The 16,306-nt window shown below is 36.1% G+C and overlaps 1 protein-coding gene across 2 annotated transcripts in view; it reads left to right on the top strand.

The window, feature by feature from the left end:
* The window catches only part of ptprdb (protein tyrosine phosphatase receptor type Db), a 48,701-nt gene that overhangs the window by 11,448 nt on the left and 20,947 nt on the right, over positions 1–16,306 (top strand). Inside the window, exons 5-15 of one of the 2 annotated variants that reach the window (XM_067405267.1) lie at positions 2,439–2,549; positions 4,364–4,633; positions 6,723–7,304; positions 7,416–7,558; positions 7,646–7,787; positions 9,232–9,534; positions 9,921–10,114; positions 12,737–12,760; positions 13,007–13,124; positions 14,164–14,817; positions 15,313–15,410. In XM_067405267.1, coding sequence (XP_067261368.1) covers positions 2,439–2,549; positions 4,364–4,633; positions 6,723–7,304; positions 7,416–7,558; positions 7,646–7,787; positions 9,232–9,534; positions 9,921–10,114; positions 12,737–12,760; positions 13,007–13,124; positions 14,164–14,817; positions 15,313–15,410 — 2,639 coding nt within the window. Of the gene's footprint in view, positions 1–2,438; positions 2,550–2,757; positions 2,770–4,363; positions 4,634–6,722; positions 7,305–7,415; positions 7,559–7,645; positions 7,788–9,231; positions 9,535–9,920; positions 10,115–12,736; positions 12,761–13,006; positions 13,125–14,163; positions 14,818–15,312; positions 15,411–16,306 lie in introns of both variants that reach the window. The other variant, XM_067405268.1, reaches the window with a different exon arrangement.

Below are 16,306 nucleotides of genomic sequence, written 5' to 3'. Positions count from 1 at the left end.
GCTCTGAACATTTCAGACAGAGTTCAACAAATTTTAATTACTTTTTCATAAATAATAATAATAAAAATGTAGGTGTGACAGGGTTGTGATTTTTTTTTTGCCCAAATTTGCCACTGCCTTAAATCTAGTGAATAAATGGAGAGTGCATGGCATGCATAATATTAAGAAATCATGAATGAAATTCATGTTGAAATAACAAAGATCATTTTCACAAGTAATAGTTTTATATCTTTAATCGATGTAATGGGGTTGAGACGTTAAGCTTGACAAACACAATTTCAAAACATAATTTAGTTATAATTATTAAAGAAGGTGGTAACTTGCCTGTGTCTGCTCACAATGTTGTTCAGAAGACTTCTATGATGTCACTTCCTATTAATGGTGTCACATAAGTATCACTTCATTATTTTTATAGGTGGAGAATGGTTTGTGTAACGGGGTTGAGGGGTTACTGAGGTGCGGAAATAAATAATATGATTTTAATGAATAATCATGAATTTAAAAAAAAAAATATTACACAGATGGATATTTATGGGAATGGCAAAATGTATGGACTTTTTTCTCATTTTATTATTCATATCCCAAGTACACTTTCATAGAAGGCCTTGAGGGACGTGACAAAATAGGTGGTCAACTGAAAAAAACTAAATAATTTCTAATATAAAGATAAAATGTATGTCATGTTTTTAAACATAATTATTATATTAAAGGAGACATTTCAATTAATACAAAAAGCTTTTAACAATATATTTTGGTGACCCAGTGGATAAAAAACACTGAAAAAGGACAGAGGGACTCAAATCGTACCGGTTTCGTGGAATGACTCTTATGTTTGGCCACCCCTCCAATCTTGAATGGTTGCATCATTTGCTTGAAACTGGAAAAAACATGATATATCCTTTAATTTTTAGTAGAGGAGCGGATATCAGAGATGACTTGTGTGTTTTACAGCTAAAGATGGGAAGAGAGAATCAAATAACTAAATTATCTTAGAATATATTGTGGAATATATAATTTCAGTGACACATTTTATTGCCACTGACATTATAGAAAAAAAAACGTTTTTTTTCTGTTTTTGCTGTTTTTCTCATGCTCTTCTGATCCCTCTGTGGATCTTTTCACTTCTGTCTCTCTCTAATTAAACATCATTTCATTTTTCAGCTAGAAATGTCTGCTTGGATGATAAATCAGGCTATTTTTTTATTTTTATCTTGTCTTTTTAATGAAGCCTTTTTAGATTCTGCTCTACATGCAGTGCAACAGCCTGTGTCTCTTTTTGGAGCCATTTCTGTCTGTCTATGTCTATATCTAACTATTAATATTTAAACAACATTAAAAAAAGAGGCTGAATGCTTTTCTTTGTTTCTCTTTGGCAAGAACAATTGCTTGATTGCTTTGTTTTTAATATATTAAGGCAGTATTTTATTCTTGGAAAATGGCAGAGTTGTTCCAGGAGTTTTTAATACTCTGATGATTTATATGTTGTTTTAACATTCTTGGCCACTGTCATTTTGTGCTGATATTTACATGTAAACCAGTTTGTATGTTTGCATTTTGTTGGTATGTCTGAGTTTCAGTTAACAAAATTGTTGAGCTCTATGAACAGCATCTGTGACATATTATAGATTTTTCACAGAAAATAATTTTTACTCATCCCTTAAAGGATTAGTTCACTTTAGAATTAAAATTTCCTGATAATTTACTCACTCCCATGTCATCCAAGATGTTCATGTCTTTTTTCTTCAGTCGAAACATTCCAGGATTTTTCTCCATATAGTGGACTTCATCAGGGTAGAACGGGTTGAAGGTCCAAATTGCAGTTTCATTGCAGCTTTATACTGTCCTAGCTGAGGAATAAGGGTCTTGTCTAGTGAAACGATCCAATATTTTCTAAAAAAAAAGAATTATTTATTATTCTTGTGTGGCTGCACTGCTCTGCGATCTGCCACGCATTACGTAATCACATTGGAAAGGTCACATGTGACATAGGTGGAAGTACCGTGGTAGGGCGAAAAACTCCATCTCATTTTCTCCTCCAAGTTCAAAATCGTCCGACATCATAGTTTTACCTTTTTCTGTAAAGGCCGTTTGACTTAGTCTTTGTACGTTCTCTTTGTAGACTTTAGATCGGTACTTCTGCCTACGTCATGCATGATAAATCATGACGCTAGTGTTATAGAATCGCTTACTAACATTGTGAAAGGTATGAAATTACAGTAATTATATTAACTTAAATAAAACAATATATAAAATGTCTTTGTTTGGTGAGTCAAATTATTTTCTGTGATGATCAACAGCATGCCACAGATACTGTCGATAAAGTTTAACTTGTACAAAACCTGGAACATTCCTTCCAAAGGACTGGGCTGGTGACAAAGTCTGTGTGTGTGTCGTTGTGTTGTAAATGTTTTGCCTTTTATATGTGCATATGTATCCAGGTGCACTTCAGATTGATCAGAGTGAAGAAACTGATCAGGGTAAATACGAGTGTGTCGCGACCAACAGTGAAGGAACGCGCTACTCGACACCAGCTAACCTTTACGTCAGAGGTACAGCTTTGAGTTACTTATCTGAGTGCTGTAGAATTAGAAATTAACTAACACATTCTTATGAATAGCTACATGTCAAAGCAAATCTCTGTAGTCTGATCTGTCTGATTCTTCTTAGATAATCTCCTTTTACATACTTTAGACGTGTAGTCATTGTTTGTTTGTTTCTCCCTGTTGGCTCACTTCTCACTGCTGGACTCCTGTGTAGAGTTAAGAGATGGTAAGTGCTCTTCGTCTCAAACCAGTGCTCTGTTTCTTACTTTAATCTGAGCCTCAGCCCCTCACATCTACATAATCCTTCCCCTCCATTGGGATTCCCTCCCTCCGGACAGTCTAACTCACTTTCCAGATCCTAATACTGCATATGTCATTTTACACTAATCCGCCATATTTCACCTGATCCTACTTAACTGCATTCCATAACATCATGCTGATAGCAAATGATATCATAGTAATGCAATGTGCCCATTTAAAGATTTGATACTGTGAAGTTACTGCTCTTTTTCTCTATTTTCACAATTTTAGGCATCCCAGTTTTGTTACGTATTATTAGCATTTTCATAAACCAGCCAGTAAAAGCTAATATTTTTTAAACTTTTGTCAACATTTAAAAGACAAACTCACTGTGGGCCCTATTTTAACGATGGTCAAAAGCACACTTTTGCTAGTTTAATGACGGAAAATGGTCTAAAAGTGTTGTCCCTATTTTCTTAATGAGTAATGGGTTTGTTTTGGGGGTAACACGCAATACACCAATAAGAGTCTCATCTCCCATTCCCTTTAAAAACCAGTTGCGCTCGCACAATGGCGGATTCGCTGTTTACATGGTGGAATTTGCAAGCGGAAAAACTGAATACTTCTCTGAGGAGGAAATGGATCTGCTTGTGCGCAAAGTTAAAGCGCACAAACGGGAAAAGTCGGATTCCACCAAAGCATTTTTATCTTTGTGCACACAATAATAATCTTTTACATTGTAATCCTTTTATTTTTAATATTTGGCATGTTTGTGTGCTGCTGCCCTGTGTGTGTAATAAGCATAGTGTACGCATGTTGTGCACCCGCATATAGGCGCATATTACTAACGCTCTCTTTAAATAACAAAGAAAATATTGTGCGCAGTCTATTTCAGTTCCCTCAAAATAGCAACGCGCCAACAATGCGCCTGAACGCACCTCGTTTTCAAATCAGCATGCCCATGAGCGCACAACTGGGCAAAAATGCATTTGCTATTTACACAAATTGGCGCAGGATGTGAAAATGAAAACTGCATTGGGCTGAAACTAGCAAAAAACACTTGCATTGCGCCAGTTGTATGATAGGGCCCTATCTGGCACACTTTACCCCACAGATACCATTTGAAGAGATAATATTTCATTTCAATCATGGATAATCCTTAGCAATATGTACCTGTATTTACTCCAGCAATTCACCAAAATATATAATATATATTTTTAGACCAGGATAAATTTTCTTTGACAAAAAATTAACTTGTAGAGTATGTGCTTTGTCGTACCAAAAGAGTTTTTAGCATAAAAAATGCATATCACTTTTCTCATGGGGATCTCTCGATCACAGGGAGTTGTATTTGATGGCTTCTTTAAATATATAGTCACCTGATAACAATTATGCATAGTTTGATACATTAAAGAGGTGACACAGCCACATCTTATCCCACTCTTCTCTACAACACATATTAATAACCTGCAGCGTATAACACCCTGAGGGCGTATCTTATTAGACACAGTGCTCTCTTTAGCATTAATAATGTCTTTAGCCTGAGTTAGTAAATGGCTCACTGTCTTTCACACCCTCAGTGCGTCGCATCCCTCCTCGGTTCTCAGTGCCACCGATGGATTATGAGATCATGCCGGGAGGAAGTGTGAATATCTCCTGTCAAGCAGTGGGCGTTCCCATGCCATATGTCAAATGGATGCTGGGAGCCGAGGATTTGACACCAGAAGATGACATGCCTATTGGGCGGAATGTTTTGGAGCTCACAGATGTACGCCAGTCTGCCAACTACACGTGTGTGGCAATGTCTACACTCGGAGTTATTGAAACTGTTGCCCAGATCACAGTTAAAGGTACACAGGAGTGATGTTAAAAGACTCTCAAAGAAGATGTCTAATGTTTTTGAAGAAAAAAAACATTTAGTTAAACAATATGTTCCTTAGGCAGAGCCAATATTAAGGAAGCAGGGTGGCTGATGGTTGTTCCAAAACCTAGTGAGCTGCCTTGCTGTCTCTTGCCTGGCTAACTAAAATGTAACCTCATAAATCAATGACTTGGAACACTCTTCATAGGCTATGACTCACTGTGACACACACAGTGATTTCAAAAGGCTTGTTATTTTATTTTATTTTTTTATAAGCAAACAAGCTAAAATAAGCATAAAAATTACCTTCCCTGTGAAATAATTTGAGTTCCTGATTCAGAATTTGGCAAATATTAGCTATTGTAGGAGGCAGTATAATAGCTGTTTATCTTTTGGAACAACTTTTGCATTAAGAGCATCTGTGATGCCTTAAAATGCTATCATATGTCATGTAATTTTTATGATACTAAATGAAAATTTGTTTTTAAAGTATTCTAAAATTTTAAAAGTTTGAAAATTAATTAAAATTTGAAAGTAAATTTTATTTTACACTGCTATTCATAAGTCAGTAAGATTTTTTAAAAATGTTTTAGAAAGAATTCTCTTATGCTCACTAAAGGATTAATTCACTTTCAAATTAAAATTGCCTCAAGCTTTACTCACCCTCAAACCATCCTAGGTGTATATGACTTTCTTCTTTCTGATGAACACAATCTGAGAAATATTAATAAAGATCCTGACGCATCCGAGCTTTATAATGGCAGTGAGCGAGGATCAACGAGTATGAGCTGAAGAAAGTGTCTCCATCCACATCCATCCATCATAAATGTGTACTCCACATGGCTCCAGGGGGTTAATAAAGGCCTTCTGAAGCGAAGCGATGTGTTTGTGTAAAAAAAAATCCATATTTAACAAGTTATGAAGTAAAATATCTAGCTTCCACCAGACCACCTTCCGTATTCTACTTATGACAAAAGTGTAAAACTCTAGAAGTTCAAAAATCTTACGCTACATCCTACACCTTCCCTATTCAACTTATGGAAAAGGTGTAACTGACGCAACGCGATAATAGAAACTTTTTTTCTTAATTTAAATAGGGAAGGCAGTCTGGCAGAAGCTAGATATTTTACTTCATAACTTGTTAAATATGGATATTTTTTACACAAACGCATCGCTTCGCTTCAGAAGGCCTTTATTAAACCCCAGGAGCAGTGTGGAGCACACGTTAATGATTAATGTGGATTGTGACACTTTCTTCAGCTCTTACTCATTTGGTAAAGCTTATTGCCATTATAAAGCTCAGATGCGTCAGGATATTTATAAATATTTCTCCGATTGTGTTCATCAGAAAAAAGAAAGTCATTTACACCTATGGCTTGAGGGTGAGTAAAGCTTGGGGTAATTTTCATTTTAAAGTGAACTAATCCTTTAAGGCTACAATTATTTGATCTAAAATACAGTAAAACAGCAACATTGTGAAATATTACATGTAAATATATTTTAAAATGTAATTTATTACATTTTGAACTTGGCTAAACTTTAATCAACTATTACGCCAGTCACATGATGTGTCACATAATTCTTTAGAAATAATTCTAAAATGCTTATTTGATGCTCAACTAATATTCTTCTTCTTTATATTATATTATATTATATTATATTATATTATATTATATTATATTATATTATATTATATTATATTATATTATATTATATTATATTATATTATATTATATTATATTATATTATATTATATTATATTATATTATATTATATTATTATGTACAGTTGTGCTGCGTAATATTTTGTGGAAACCGTGATACTTTTTTTTCATGATTCAAAAGAATGTTCAAAAGAACGCCATTTATTTTATATGTAGGTCTTTACTGTCACTTTTGATCAGTTTAATGTATCCTTTCTTAATAAAAGTATAAATGTATATTACTGACCCCAAACGTTTACAGTTTATTTGCTTTTAACATTATAGCACACAATATTTAAGTAAATATTTACAATATTTATTTAACATTCGAAATAAATTTTCCCTAATTTATTAATCTCCTTCTTCAACTCCATAGCCCTTCCCAATCCTCCAGGAACTCCAGTTGTCATGGAGAGATCTGCCACCAGCATTACTCTGATGTGGGACAGTGGAAATCCACTTCCTGTTTCTTATTACATCATTCAATATCGGCCCACCTCCTCCACCGACACCTTTAAAGAAATTGATGCCATAGCAACAACTCGTTACAGTGTGGGTGGACTCAGCCCCTACTCGCACTACCATTTCCGGGTGGTGGCGGTGAATTCGATTGGCCGTGGCCCACCGAGTCAGACCGTGGAAGCTCGTACAGCCGAACAGGCGCCTAGTTCCCCTCCTCGTCGTGTCAGAGGTCGCATGCTGAGTGGTTCCACGGCGATGGTACAGTGGGAGGAGCCAGAGGAAGCCAATGGTCAGGTGGTAGGTTACAGGGTGTATTACACGTCGGATTCGTCACTGCCCGTGAGCCAGTGGGAGAAGGAAATGGTTCGAGGGGCAAATTTTTTGAACGTACGAGACCTGACACCGAACAAAACATACTATATTAGAGTGCTCGCCTTTACCGCAGTCGGAGATGGACCTCTTTCCAGCGATCTGCACATCATTGCCAAGACAGGAGGTGTGCAGTTTGTGAAGTTGAGATTATTTTATAGATTCTAATATTGCAGCTTATTTTGTTTCGGTTGCATCATTCTCTAAGCATTGTCTTTCTGCCTCCACTCGTTTCTAGTCCCATCCCAGCCGACAGAACTGAAGGCAGAGGTGAAATCAGAGACCAGCATTCTTCTGTCGTGGATCCCTCCAGCTCACAGCGGCACAGATGCCATCACTGGCTATGAGCTCATTTACAGGCTTGGAGACCAGCCAGAACAGGTACACACACAGATACACACATACAAAATGTTTACATTTTGTAGTGACTGTTTTAAATGCTAATTACTTTAAACTTCTCTTTTTCAGAAAATATCATTTGATCCAAGCTCCAGTTATCTGCTGAAGAACCTGAAACCGTTTTCCACCTACATATTTCAACTAGCAGCACGCAGTAAACATGGCCTGGGGGCATTCACCAGTGAAATCACCGTTCAGACTCCACAGACACGTATGTACTGTGCAGAGCTTTTATATAAAACAGATAAAAAACACCTTTCTCCTTGCTGAAAAGACCAAGCTATGTGTTTTGGATGCTGGATTCTTAAAGGATTAGTTCACTTTCAAATGAAAATTACCCCAAGCTTTACTCACCCTCAAGCCATCCTAGGTGTATATGCTTTTCTTCCGTATTCAACTTATGAAAGTTGAAGTTTCATAACTTGAATACGGAAGACGTAGGGCGTAGTATAAGCCTTTTGAACTGCAAGAGTTTTACACTTTCTTTGTAAGTTGAATACAGAAGGCTTGGGGTAATTTTTTATTTTAAAGTGAACTAATCCTTTAACCAGCAAGATGTCCTTACTCAATCAGCTTCAACATAAACATCAAACAAGGGTGACAGCATTAAACTTGAACAGACACTGTAAACATTAAGCAAAAACATTAGACATAATTAAAGAGATAAATACAGCTATTAAAACTATAAAACACAGCAAATTTTATTTATATAAATTATAACTGTATCAGAACCATTGTGATAATCAGCTGCATTTAACTGAATTAAGTGAGTCATGAATCTTGTGTACCTATTCACTGAATCAATCAGTATGAACTGATTCACTTGAATCGGATTTCTCCATGCTAGACATAGAGAGTACAGTTTAAAGAGAAAGTTCACCCAAAAATGAAAATTCTATCATCATTTTCTCACCCTCAAGTTGTTCCAAACCTGTATTGATTTATTTATTGTGCTGAATACCAAAGAAGATATTTTGAAGAATGTGGGTAACCAAACAGTTTCTGGTCCCCATTGACTTCCATAGTTATTTTTCTGTACAATGGGGACCAGAAACTGTTTGGTTACCAACATTCTTCAAAATATCTTTTGTTATGCTCAACAGAAGAAAGAATTTCATACAGGTTTAGAACAACTAGAGGGTTATAAAATAATATTGACAGAATTTTCATTTTTTTGGGTGAACTATCCCTTTAAAAGAGCAAGGTTTTTCATTGTTCATGTTATTCACTCAGCTGTAAAGACTTTTACTTGCATTCTGACATGACAGTGCTACTGGTAAGAAGTTGTTTGGTAAAGATACAGTAAACAGCTGTCAGGCTATTGAAAATGTGGTCGAGTGTAAAGAGCAGGTAAGAGCATGAGACATTCATTGAACGGATCTGGAAAGAGGGAGTCAAACAAGTAAGTTTTATGTTGAATGTATTTGTTTTTCATTTCAGTTCACCATATGTGAACGATCATTTGCAGTTTGATGTCTTGCTTTATTTTACCTGTGACAACACCACATTTTACGTGTCAATTTTGTCTTTTTTTGTGTTTTTCTTCTGATTTCATTTCATTTCCACACATTATCATCCACAACAACACTAAAACTAACCATCGTTGCCTCAACACACACAATTAAACCCACCCAATTCTCTAATCACCCAATCAGAGTCCATACCCCTTCCCCAGGAAATCAAATGCATAAGCCCCTCCTCCACAAGTCTACTGCTCAGCTGGGCTCCACCCCTCACAGATGAAAACGGAATCGTAACAGGATACTCCATCCGATATGTGGCAGTGGAGCGTGAGAAAGACCCCGTGCAAAAGATCTCGAACATCCCATCTAACTGTTTCCGGTACCGGATAGAGGGCCTGAAGAAAGGGACCCTGTACTCTGTGACAGTGGCTGCCCACACTGACACAGGCCAAGGACCCGAGAGCCTTCCGATATTGGTCCGCACAGAGGAAGACGGTATGTCTATGTGACGGTGCCTTAATTTGACCCTTGACCTGAAGCTGAACCTCTCCTTCCTTCGCCTACCAAAGTCACATTTGTCCTTTCAACATTTGCCCTGTCCTGGAGCTAGTGGTTGCAATACTTCTCCCAAGTTCCTCTTTGGATTCCCTTCTTTCAGAATTTTTAACATCTGCATAAATAATTTAATTTTTTGTCTTATTCACCTTGGTGATGATATGGTCCGATCCCTTTCCATGGCAAAAGCTTCTTCCCAAAGGATTTATCGAGATAATTGACCCCCAGTACCATACCTCTTTTCCTGACCTTTTCTGTCCTTCTCCTGTGAGCTGAAAGGAATGTTCATCTGTGACTACATGTCCTTTACTAAAATGCCCCTTTAGTGCCCAGTGCACCGCCGCGGGGTGTGGATGTTGTGGTCTTAAACGCCACTTCTGCTAGAGTGTCATGGAAACCTCCAGTTGCTGAGCGACAACATGGAAATATCCGTGGTTACCAGGTGACATATGCCAGACGAACAGCAGGGGAGAGAACAGTCTCTCCCAGAATTAGGGAACTCCTACTGAGAGACCCACAGGTAGGAGACTTCACCTCAAGGACACAGAGACACACACACACACACACACACACACACACACACATACACTTCTGAAATCATTATGTGCCACAACTGTTCTTTAGAAATGTGGTGTTTATTTTTGTTCTGTTGTTCTCAGTTTGAAAATAACGAATTCTTAATCTCAAAAATCAAGGACTCTCAAAATTCAAGGACATGCCGCTTCACTCTTTTGATACCAAGATATTCTAAAATCTATTTTTTTCCCCCTAGAAAATCTTAAAATAATGTTTAATGGTAATTCCTTATTCAGAGTCCTCTTCAGTAAATCTATAAAAAGTGTTAAAGTAGGTAAATTTCATTTTTTATAAAAAAAAATTCATTTTTTTTAAAGCTTTTGCTGCACTGTTTTGAGAAAACTTAAAGTCCCCCTGTAGTCAATAATTGTATCCCTTAAAGCTCATCTTTAATCACCAAATTGACATATTTAAACACTTTTTCCTGTGAAAAAAAAAAAAATCTTCATGTCTTAAAATAGCTTGAATGTAACTCTACACACTTGCTTCATTTAGTATACGCGGTTCTATGAATATTCTAATTAGCCCCGCCTCAGAGATCCACTCAGTCAGCTTACTGAGGTAAACGTTGCACATGTTCCCGTTCACAATGTCAGAGTCAGACAGCTGCCTTCTAAAAATCAGTATCCTTAGAAACGCTTTGAACAGCTCAGAACGTCAGTGGAGAAAAGGCATATAGTTCATCATAACATTGTACTATACATCATAACCTTACGGAACAAAAACATATGGGAATATACTGCAAAATATAATGCAATATATTACATCATACATTTCCATATATGGGAAGCTAGTGCATATATTTTTCAATATACTGCAATATAGGCATTCACAATATATGGCTAAATAGTGATACATATACAATATTTATAAATGAAGACAAAAATAGCATTACATTCATAAAGTTTTATCCTTTATTGTGTGCATATATTGCACATACATGTTCCCATATAAATGTGAATGTATTGTACACGCATATATATACACACATTCATGGAATGAGTTACAATCAGTGGTTACAACAAACTTTTAGTTCCCGGCATGATTTGCTTCAGACTGTTAAAGGAGAGTAAATGTTAAAATTAAGTGTTCTTTAATGTGTTTTGCTCAATATTGATATGGGGGAGATCTGTTAGTGTTTAAAGTTGTATTATTTTGGAATTTAAAAGGTTTTCTGGTATGTGTGAGTTTCTGGGGTTACCACTGTGCTGAAGAGTAAAGCCTGTGGTTAGGTTTATGATTGACTGAACACCATTAAGACTATAATAACTTTATTCAAAAAGTAACAGCTGTGCACGCTATAGCAAAGTGATAGTCTCTTTGGTAGAAACTTTAGTACATGCAGGTGTGCTTTTGTTAACTAACTTAAAAATATGAAACATTTAAAATGTAAATAATTATAAAATATAAAAAATGTTACATAATATATTTTACCATTTATGTGTTTATACTGCATGAGTAAATATATCTGCAATATATTATGCATGCAGTACCATATCTGATCACATATAAACCTTTATATTATGAATTATGTTACTGAATATAAAATTACATACATTATGATATATTAGTAAATATATTATCACATATTTTTCAATATATGAGAAGCGTAAATTCCTTATGTATTATCCAATATATTGTAATATGTTTACGCAATATATTTTTCTGTATATGTTCAAATATACTGTTATATCATGTAATATATTGATCATTCATATATAGAGAAATATATTTTCTTTCCATAAGGGATACACCCACTATATTGCTAAATCTACCCGATTTGTCATATCAACAGAAAAATATACCAGGATATATTCTGTTGAGAGACTTCTGCTTTAGGGCAGTCATAGTTAATGATATGCTAAAGCCCGCTGGCACATTGATGTGATTGGTTACAAGGTAGTTTGTGACATCACAAACACCAGCAATTTAAAACCACATTTCTGAAACTGTCTTTAGATCACTGCAGTTTTAAACAGAAAATACTCAGCAATGGTGTTGACTTATGAATTTACACACGGTTTGTATTAAAGCATATTAAAAACACCACATAGACATATAAACAACATTAAAAACTTTCACCACAGGGGGACTTTGACTTTTTGGTACAACATTTGGGCAAAAGTTTTCATATAGCTAGCTGAAACATAGTTTGAAAATGTTTCATTTTTCAAGGTTTCAAGTAGTGCCGCTAAGTGAAGAATCACTCATATACTAGAAACATGATACAGATCCTAACTATCTCTTGATCTGGATGAGTTGTTTGTTTGTCAGTAATTAGGCTTCTTAGCTCATCTAATGCTCTCTAAATGGACTTTCATTTTGCTTTAATCATCAGATAACATCAGTATCTGCTTATAATCCGCATGCTAAGACAGAACCTCTGATAACTATCTCAAAAACTAAGAGCATTAAAACCACCATGTAATTGTTCCAGTGAACCTTTCACACTATTTACTCTCAGTAGACTTTTATTCATTGTGTTGTTGTGAATAATCATATTACATCTTGGCATTCAAATTCATTTTTACTATTTATGTCTCTTTTTTTTTTTTTTTGTAAACAGCCACAGAATGACTCGAAACAATATGTGAGTATATCTATTTTGGACATGGCCCAGAATTTGAATACATTTACATAAACCAAAGTCCCTTTAAGGCAAATCAGTTCACTCTGCGGCCATCTTGGTAATGTTCCAGACAGCTATTTTGTCCTTTTATCTAGGCAGTGAATGAAAAAAAAAAAAAGAATCTGTATGTAATTTAAAATAAAATGGACATTTAGTTTGATTTTTTTTTTTTTTAATAGTTTTAGTAAGTGCATATGTGTTTATTAGGACCTGATTTTGACTGATTTGTGGCCGAACACTGAATACTCTGTGACCGTGGCTGCGTTCACCTCAAAAGGCGATGGAGCACGCAGCAAGCCTATCGTCATCAGAACTAAACCATCATGTGTGTACACACTCCCACACACATACACATTTATGTATTGGTATACATACTTGTGTTAATTTCAATTTTAAAGAGAAAGGTCACCCAAAAATGAAAATCATTTACTTACCCTCATAACATTCCGTATCCAAACCCATATGACTATTTCCCCCACAGAACACTGAAGGAGAAAATTTGAAAATAGTTTTATGCTCTTTTCAATGACAATTCACCTTCCTCTCCTGTAAGCTGTTAACCTCTGCGAACTTATCGAATTGTAAGGTGTGAGCTCAACTTTTTGATTCATAAACGAATCATTTAGACCAATTATGTAAACTATGTCAAATGATTCATTGAAAAGATCTGCCTCAAAATAATTATTTGCTAACAAATCTACTTTTTAAACTTAAAAATGCTTAAAAGAAAGCTATGGTTAATATATTTAGTGAATAACACTGGATATTGAACTTTTCGAATTCATAAACAAATCTTTCCACAATTTGTGAACCTGATCAAATGATTCACTGACTAAAAATAATTATTTGCTAACAACTTGGACTACTTCAACTTATAGTGGATGTCAAAATGTTTAGTTTTTAGTAACTTTTTAAATTGTGAGGTTATGAGTTCAGCTTTTTGATCCGTAAACAGGTCATTCAGACCAATTTCGTGAAGCAGATCAAACGATTCTGATTCAAATTAATTATCTGTTAACAAATTGGACTACTTCTCTTATGTACTCTTAAAAATACACCAAAGAAAGCTATGGTAGATGTCAAGATTTTCAATGAATTTAGGAGTCTTTTCATTTTAAAGGTTAAAAGCTTCAGTCCCTGCTCATTGTAATTTAGTTGAAAAGAACATTGTCTTCTTTTGTGTATTGTGCAAGAAAGGGTTTTTTTGTAGTGGTGAAGAAAGTCAGACAGAATTTTCATTTTTGAGTGAACTATTCATTGAAGTAACCACAAAATCAAGTATTTCACTCAACACAACACATCATGACTTATCTCCAGCACTACATGTTTAGTGTTGATCTACAGTACTGTTCTCTACTCCACAGTGCCAGGTTTGCCCCTGCTTACAGTCACGTCATCAGAAGATGGCAGTGCCCTACTAAAATGGCAGCCTCCCCCTGCTGGTCTGTCCCCTGTGCTGGGCTACAGGCTCTCATATGGCCAGGCTGACCCGACCTCAGACTCTTTCATGGTGCAGGAGCTAGACGCTGAGGAACGCACCTACACCGTCTCGTCTTTGAGTGCAGGGGTGCTGTATGTGTTCCGTCTCGCGGCCCGTACCATATGGGGTTATGGTTCAAGCGCTCAGGTCACACTTTTAATGCCGAACGTGGTGCAAACAACCACAGATGACATGGTAACAATCCCAGGGACAACAGACCGCCAAAATGTGAGCATACAGGAAACCGTGCCACTTTTGGCTAACTTAACGGCTGAAAACATAAACTCCTCATCTGTGATCCTGAGATGGGAGCAACCAAGAAGCTATGACCGGATCCAAGGTTACCGCGTGTGGTTCGCTGTCACCTATAGTAATGGCACGGATATTGCCATGGAATCGGACGTTTCGGAGGCTACAGTGGTTCTTCATGGCCTAAGGCCAAATACTGAGTATGTGGCGAGAGTGTGCGTGCTTAGCAAACGTGGCCCTGGGCCCTATAGTCTCCCCATATCCATCAAAACACAACCAGCACAGGAAGGTATGACACATGTATGTCCACACACACAAACATTTACTGTCAAACAAGCCTTCCTAATCAAAACCACTACATTTTCTTTACTCTGGAAGGATATCTGTTTCTGTTTATGTCTGGTCATTTTTGTCTGTCTTTGTTGGTCTGAATCTCTTGTTTGGTGACATCCACAAAGTGCAGATAAAAGGTGAGAATCTTTCTGTAAATGGGTCTAGGTAAATGTGGAGTGCTCCATAATCTCATAAATGGTAAAGGTGAGCCCTGTGGCAAATCCTTGTCGGCACTGCAGTATGAGAAAAGAGTGACTAGCTCTTTTTTTCTCCTGTCGGCTCTGTGCAGTGTGGACCCTTTAAAGATAACCTGATGTGGTAGATGTTTTTAGTAGAAACGGTTGAAAAGATTCTTTGATGTTCTGCTCATGCTGGGGGCCAGAGGTTCTGCTCAGGTGAGCTGAAGTATTGAAGTGTGATGTGTTGATCTTTTGTTTTATTCTTTTAATAGTGTTTGCGGTGAACTTCAGAGTGAAAGCTGCTATGAAGAGTTCGGTAATGCTGACCTGGGAGTCACGAACCACCAGTAATAAAGCACAGTCTCTCATTGTAAGTACTGCAAAAATCGTCGCTGCGTATGTGTCTGCGTGCATCAGGTTTTGCCTGTTTGTGGGTCTACATGAAGAAAAAGGGATATTTCATTCAAAAATGAAAATTATCCCATGATTTACTCAAGCCATCCTAGTTGTATATGACTATCTTCTTTCACAATCAGAGTTATATTAAAAAATACCCTTGCTCTTCCAAGTTTTATAATGGTAGATTACTCTTTTGGCATAAGTCGATTTGGGCCGTCTGCCAGAAGCTAGTTATTTTAGTTTATTAAATATGGATATTTTTCTTACAAAACCCAATCGCTTCACTTCAGAAGGCCTTTATTAACCCCCTGAAGTTGTGTGGATTACTTTTATGATGGATAGATGCACTTTTTTAGACTTCAAAATCAGGAGCACCATTCACTCCCATTCTAACACTCGGAAAAGCCAGGATATTTTTAATGGTCATATACACCAAGGATGACTTGAGGGTGAGTAAATCATGAGATTATTTTCAATAAAATCTAGATATGTGAATGAGTTAGGGTAGTTTTTGACTTTAAGGCCTTCCATTATCCAAAATAATATTCAAAAGCCCCTCATATGGACAAATATATTTCTGCTTGTATAAGTGTAGAAATTTCTATGACTTTGTAAGATTCTAATAAATTATTTTTTAATTCTAATAAATTCTCTTACCAAGACCATGGGAACCCCCGTTCTTTATATAAAAATGGTAGTTGTTGTTGAGTGAATAAATTTAAAAATAAAAAGTAGAATGTCAGTTTGCTTTTTGATTTTTTTAGCTGTCTTAGCTTTATTTTAAAGCTGGTTTTGTGTTATTGTAAATAATTTAAAATAATCTTGTGGTCCCTATAACAGCTGTGTTATGTGATAGACAGTATTATA

This window comes from Chanodichthys erythropterus, chromosome 12 (assembly GCF_024489055.1).
Source record: "Chanodichthys erythropterus isolate Z2021 chromosome 12, ASM2448905v1, whole genome shotgun sequence".
Classification (NCBI taxonomy): Eukaryota; Metazoa; Chordata; class Actinopteri; order Cypriniformes; family Xenocyprididae; genus Chanodichthys; species Chanodichthys erythropterus.
This window is presented reverse-complemented; position numbering and strand designations above follow the sequence as displayed.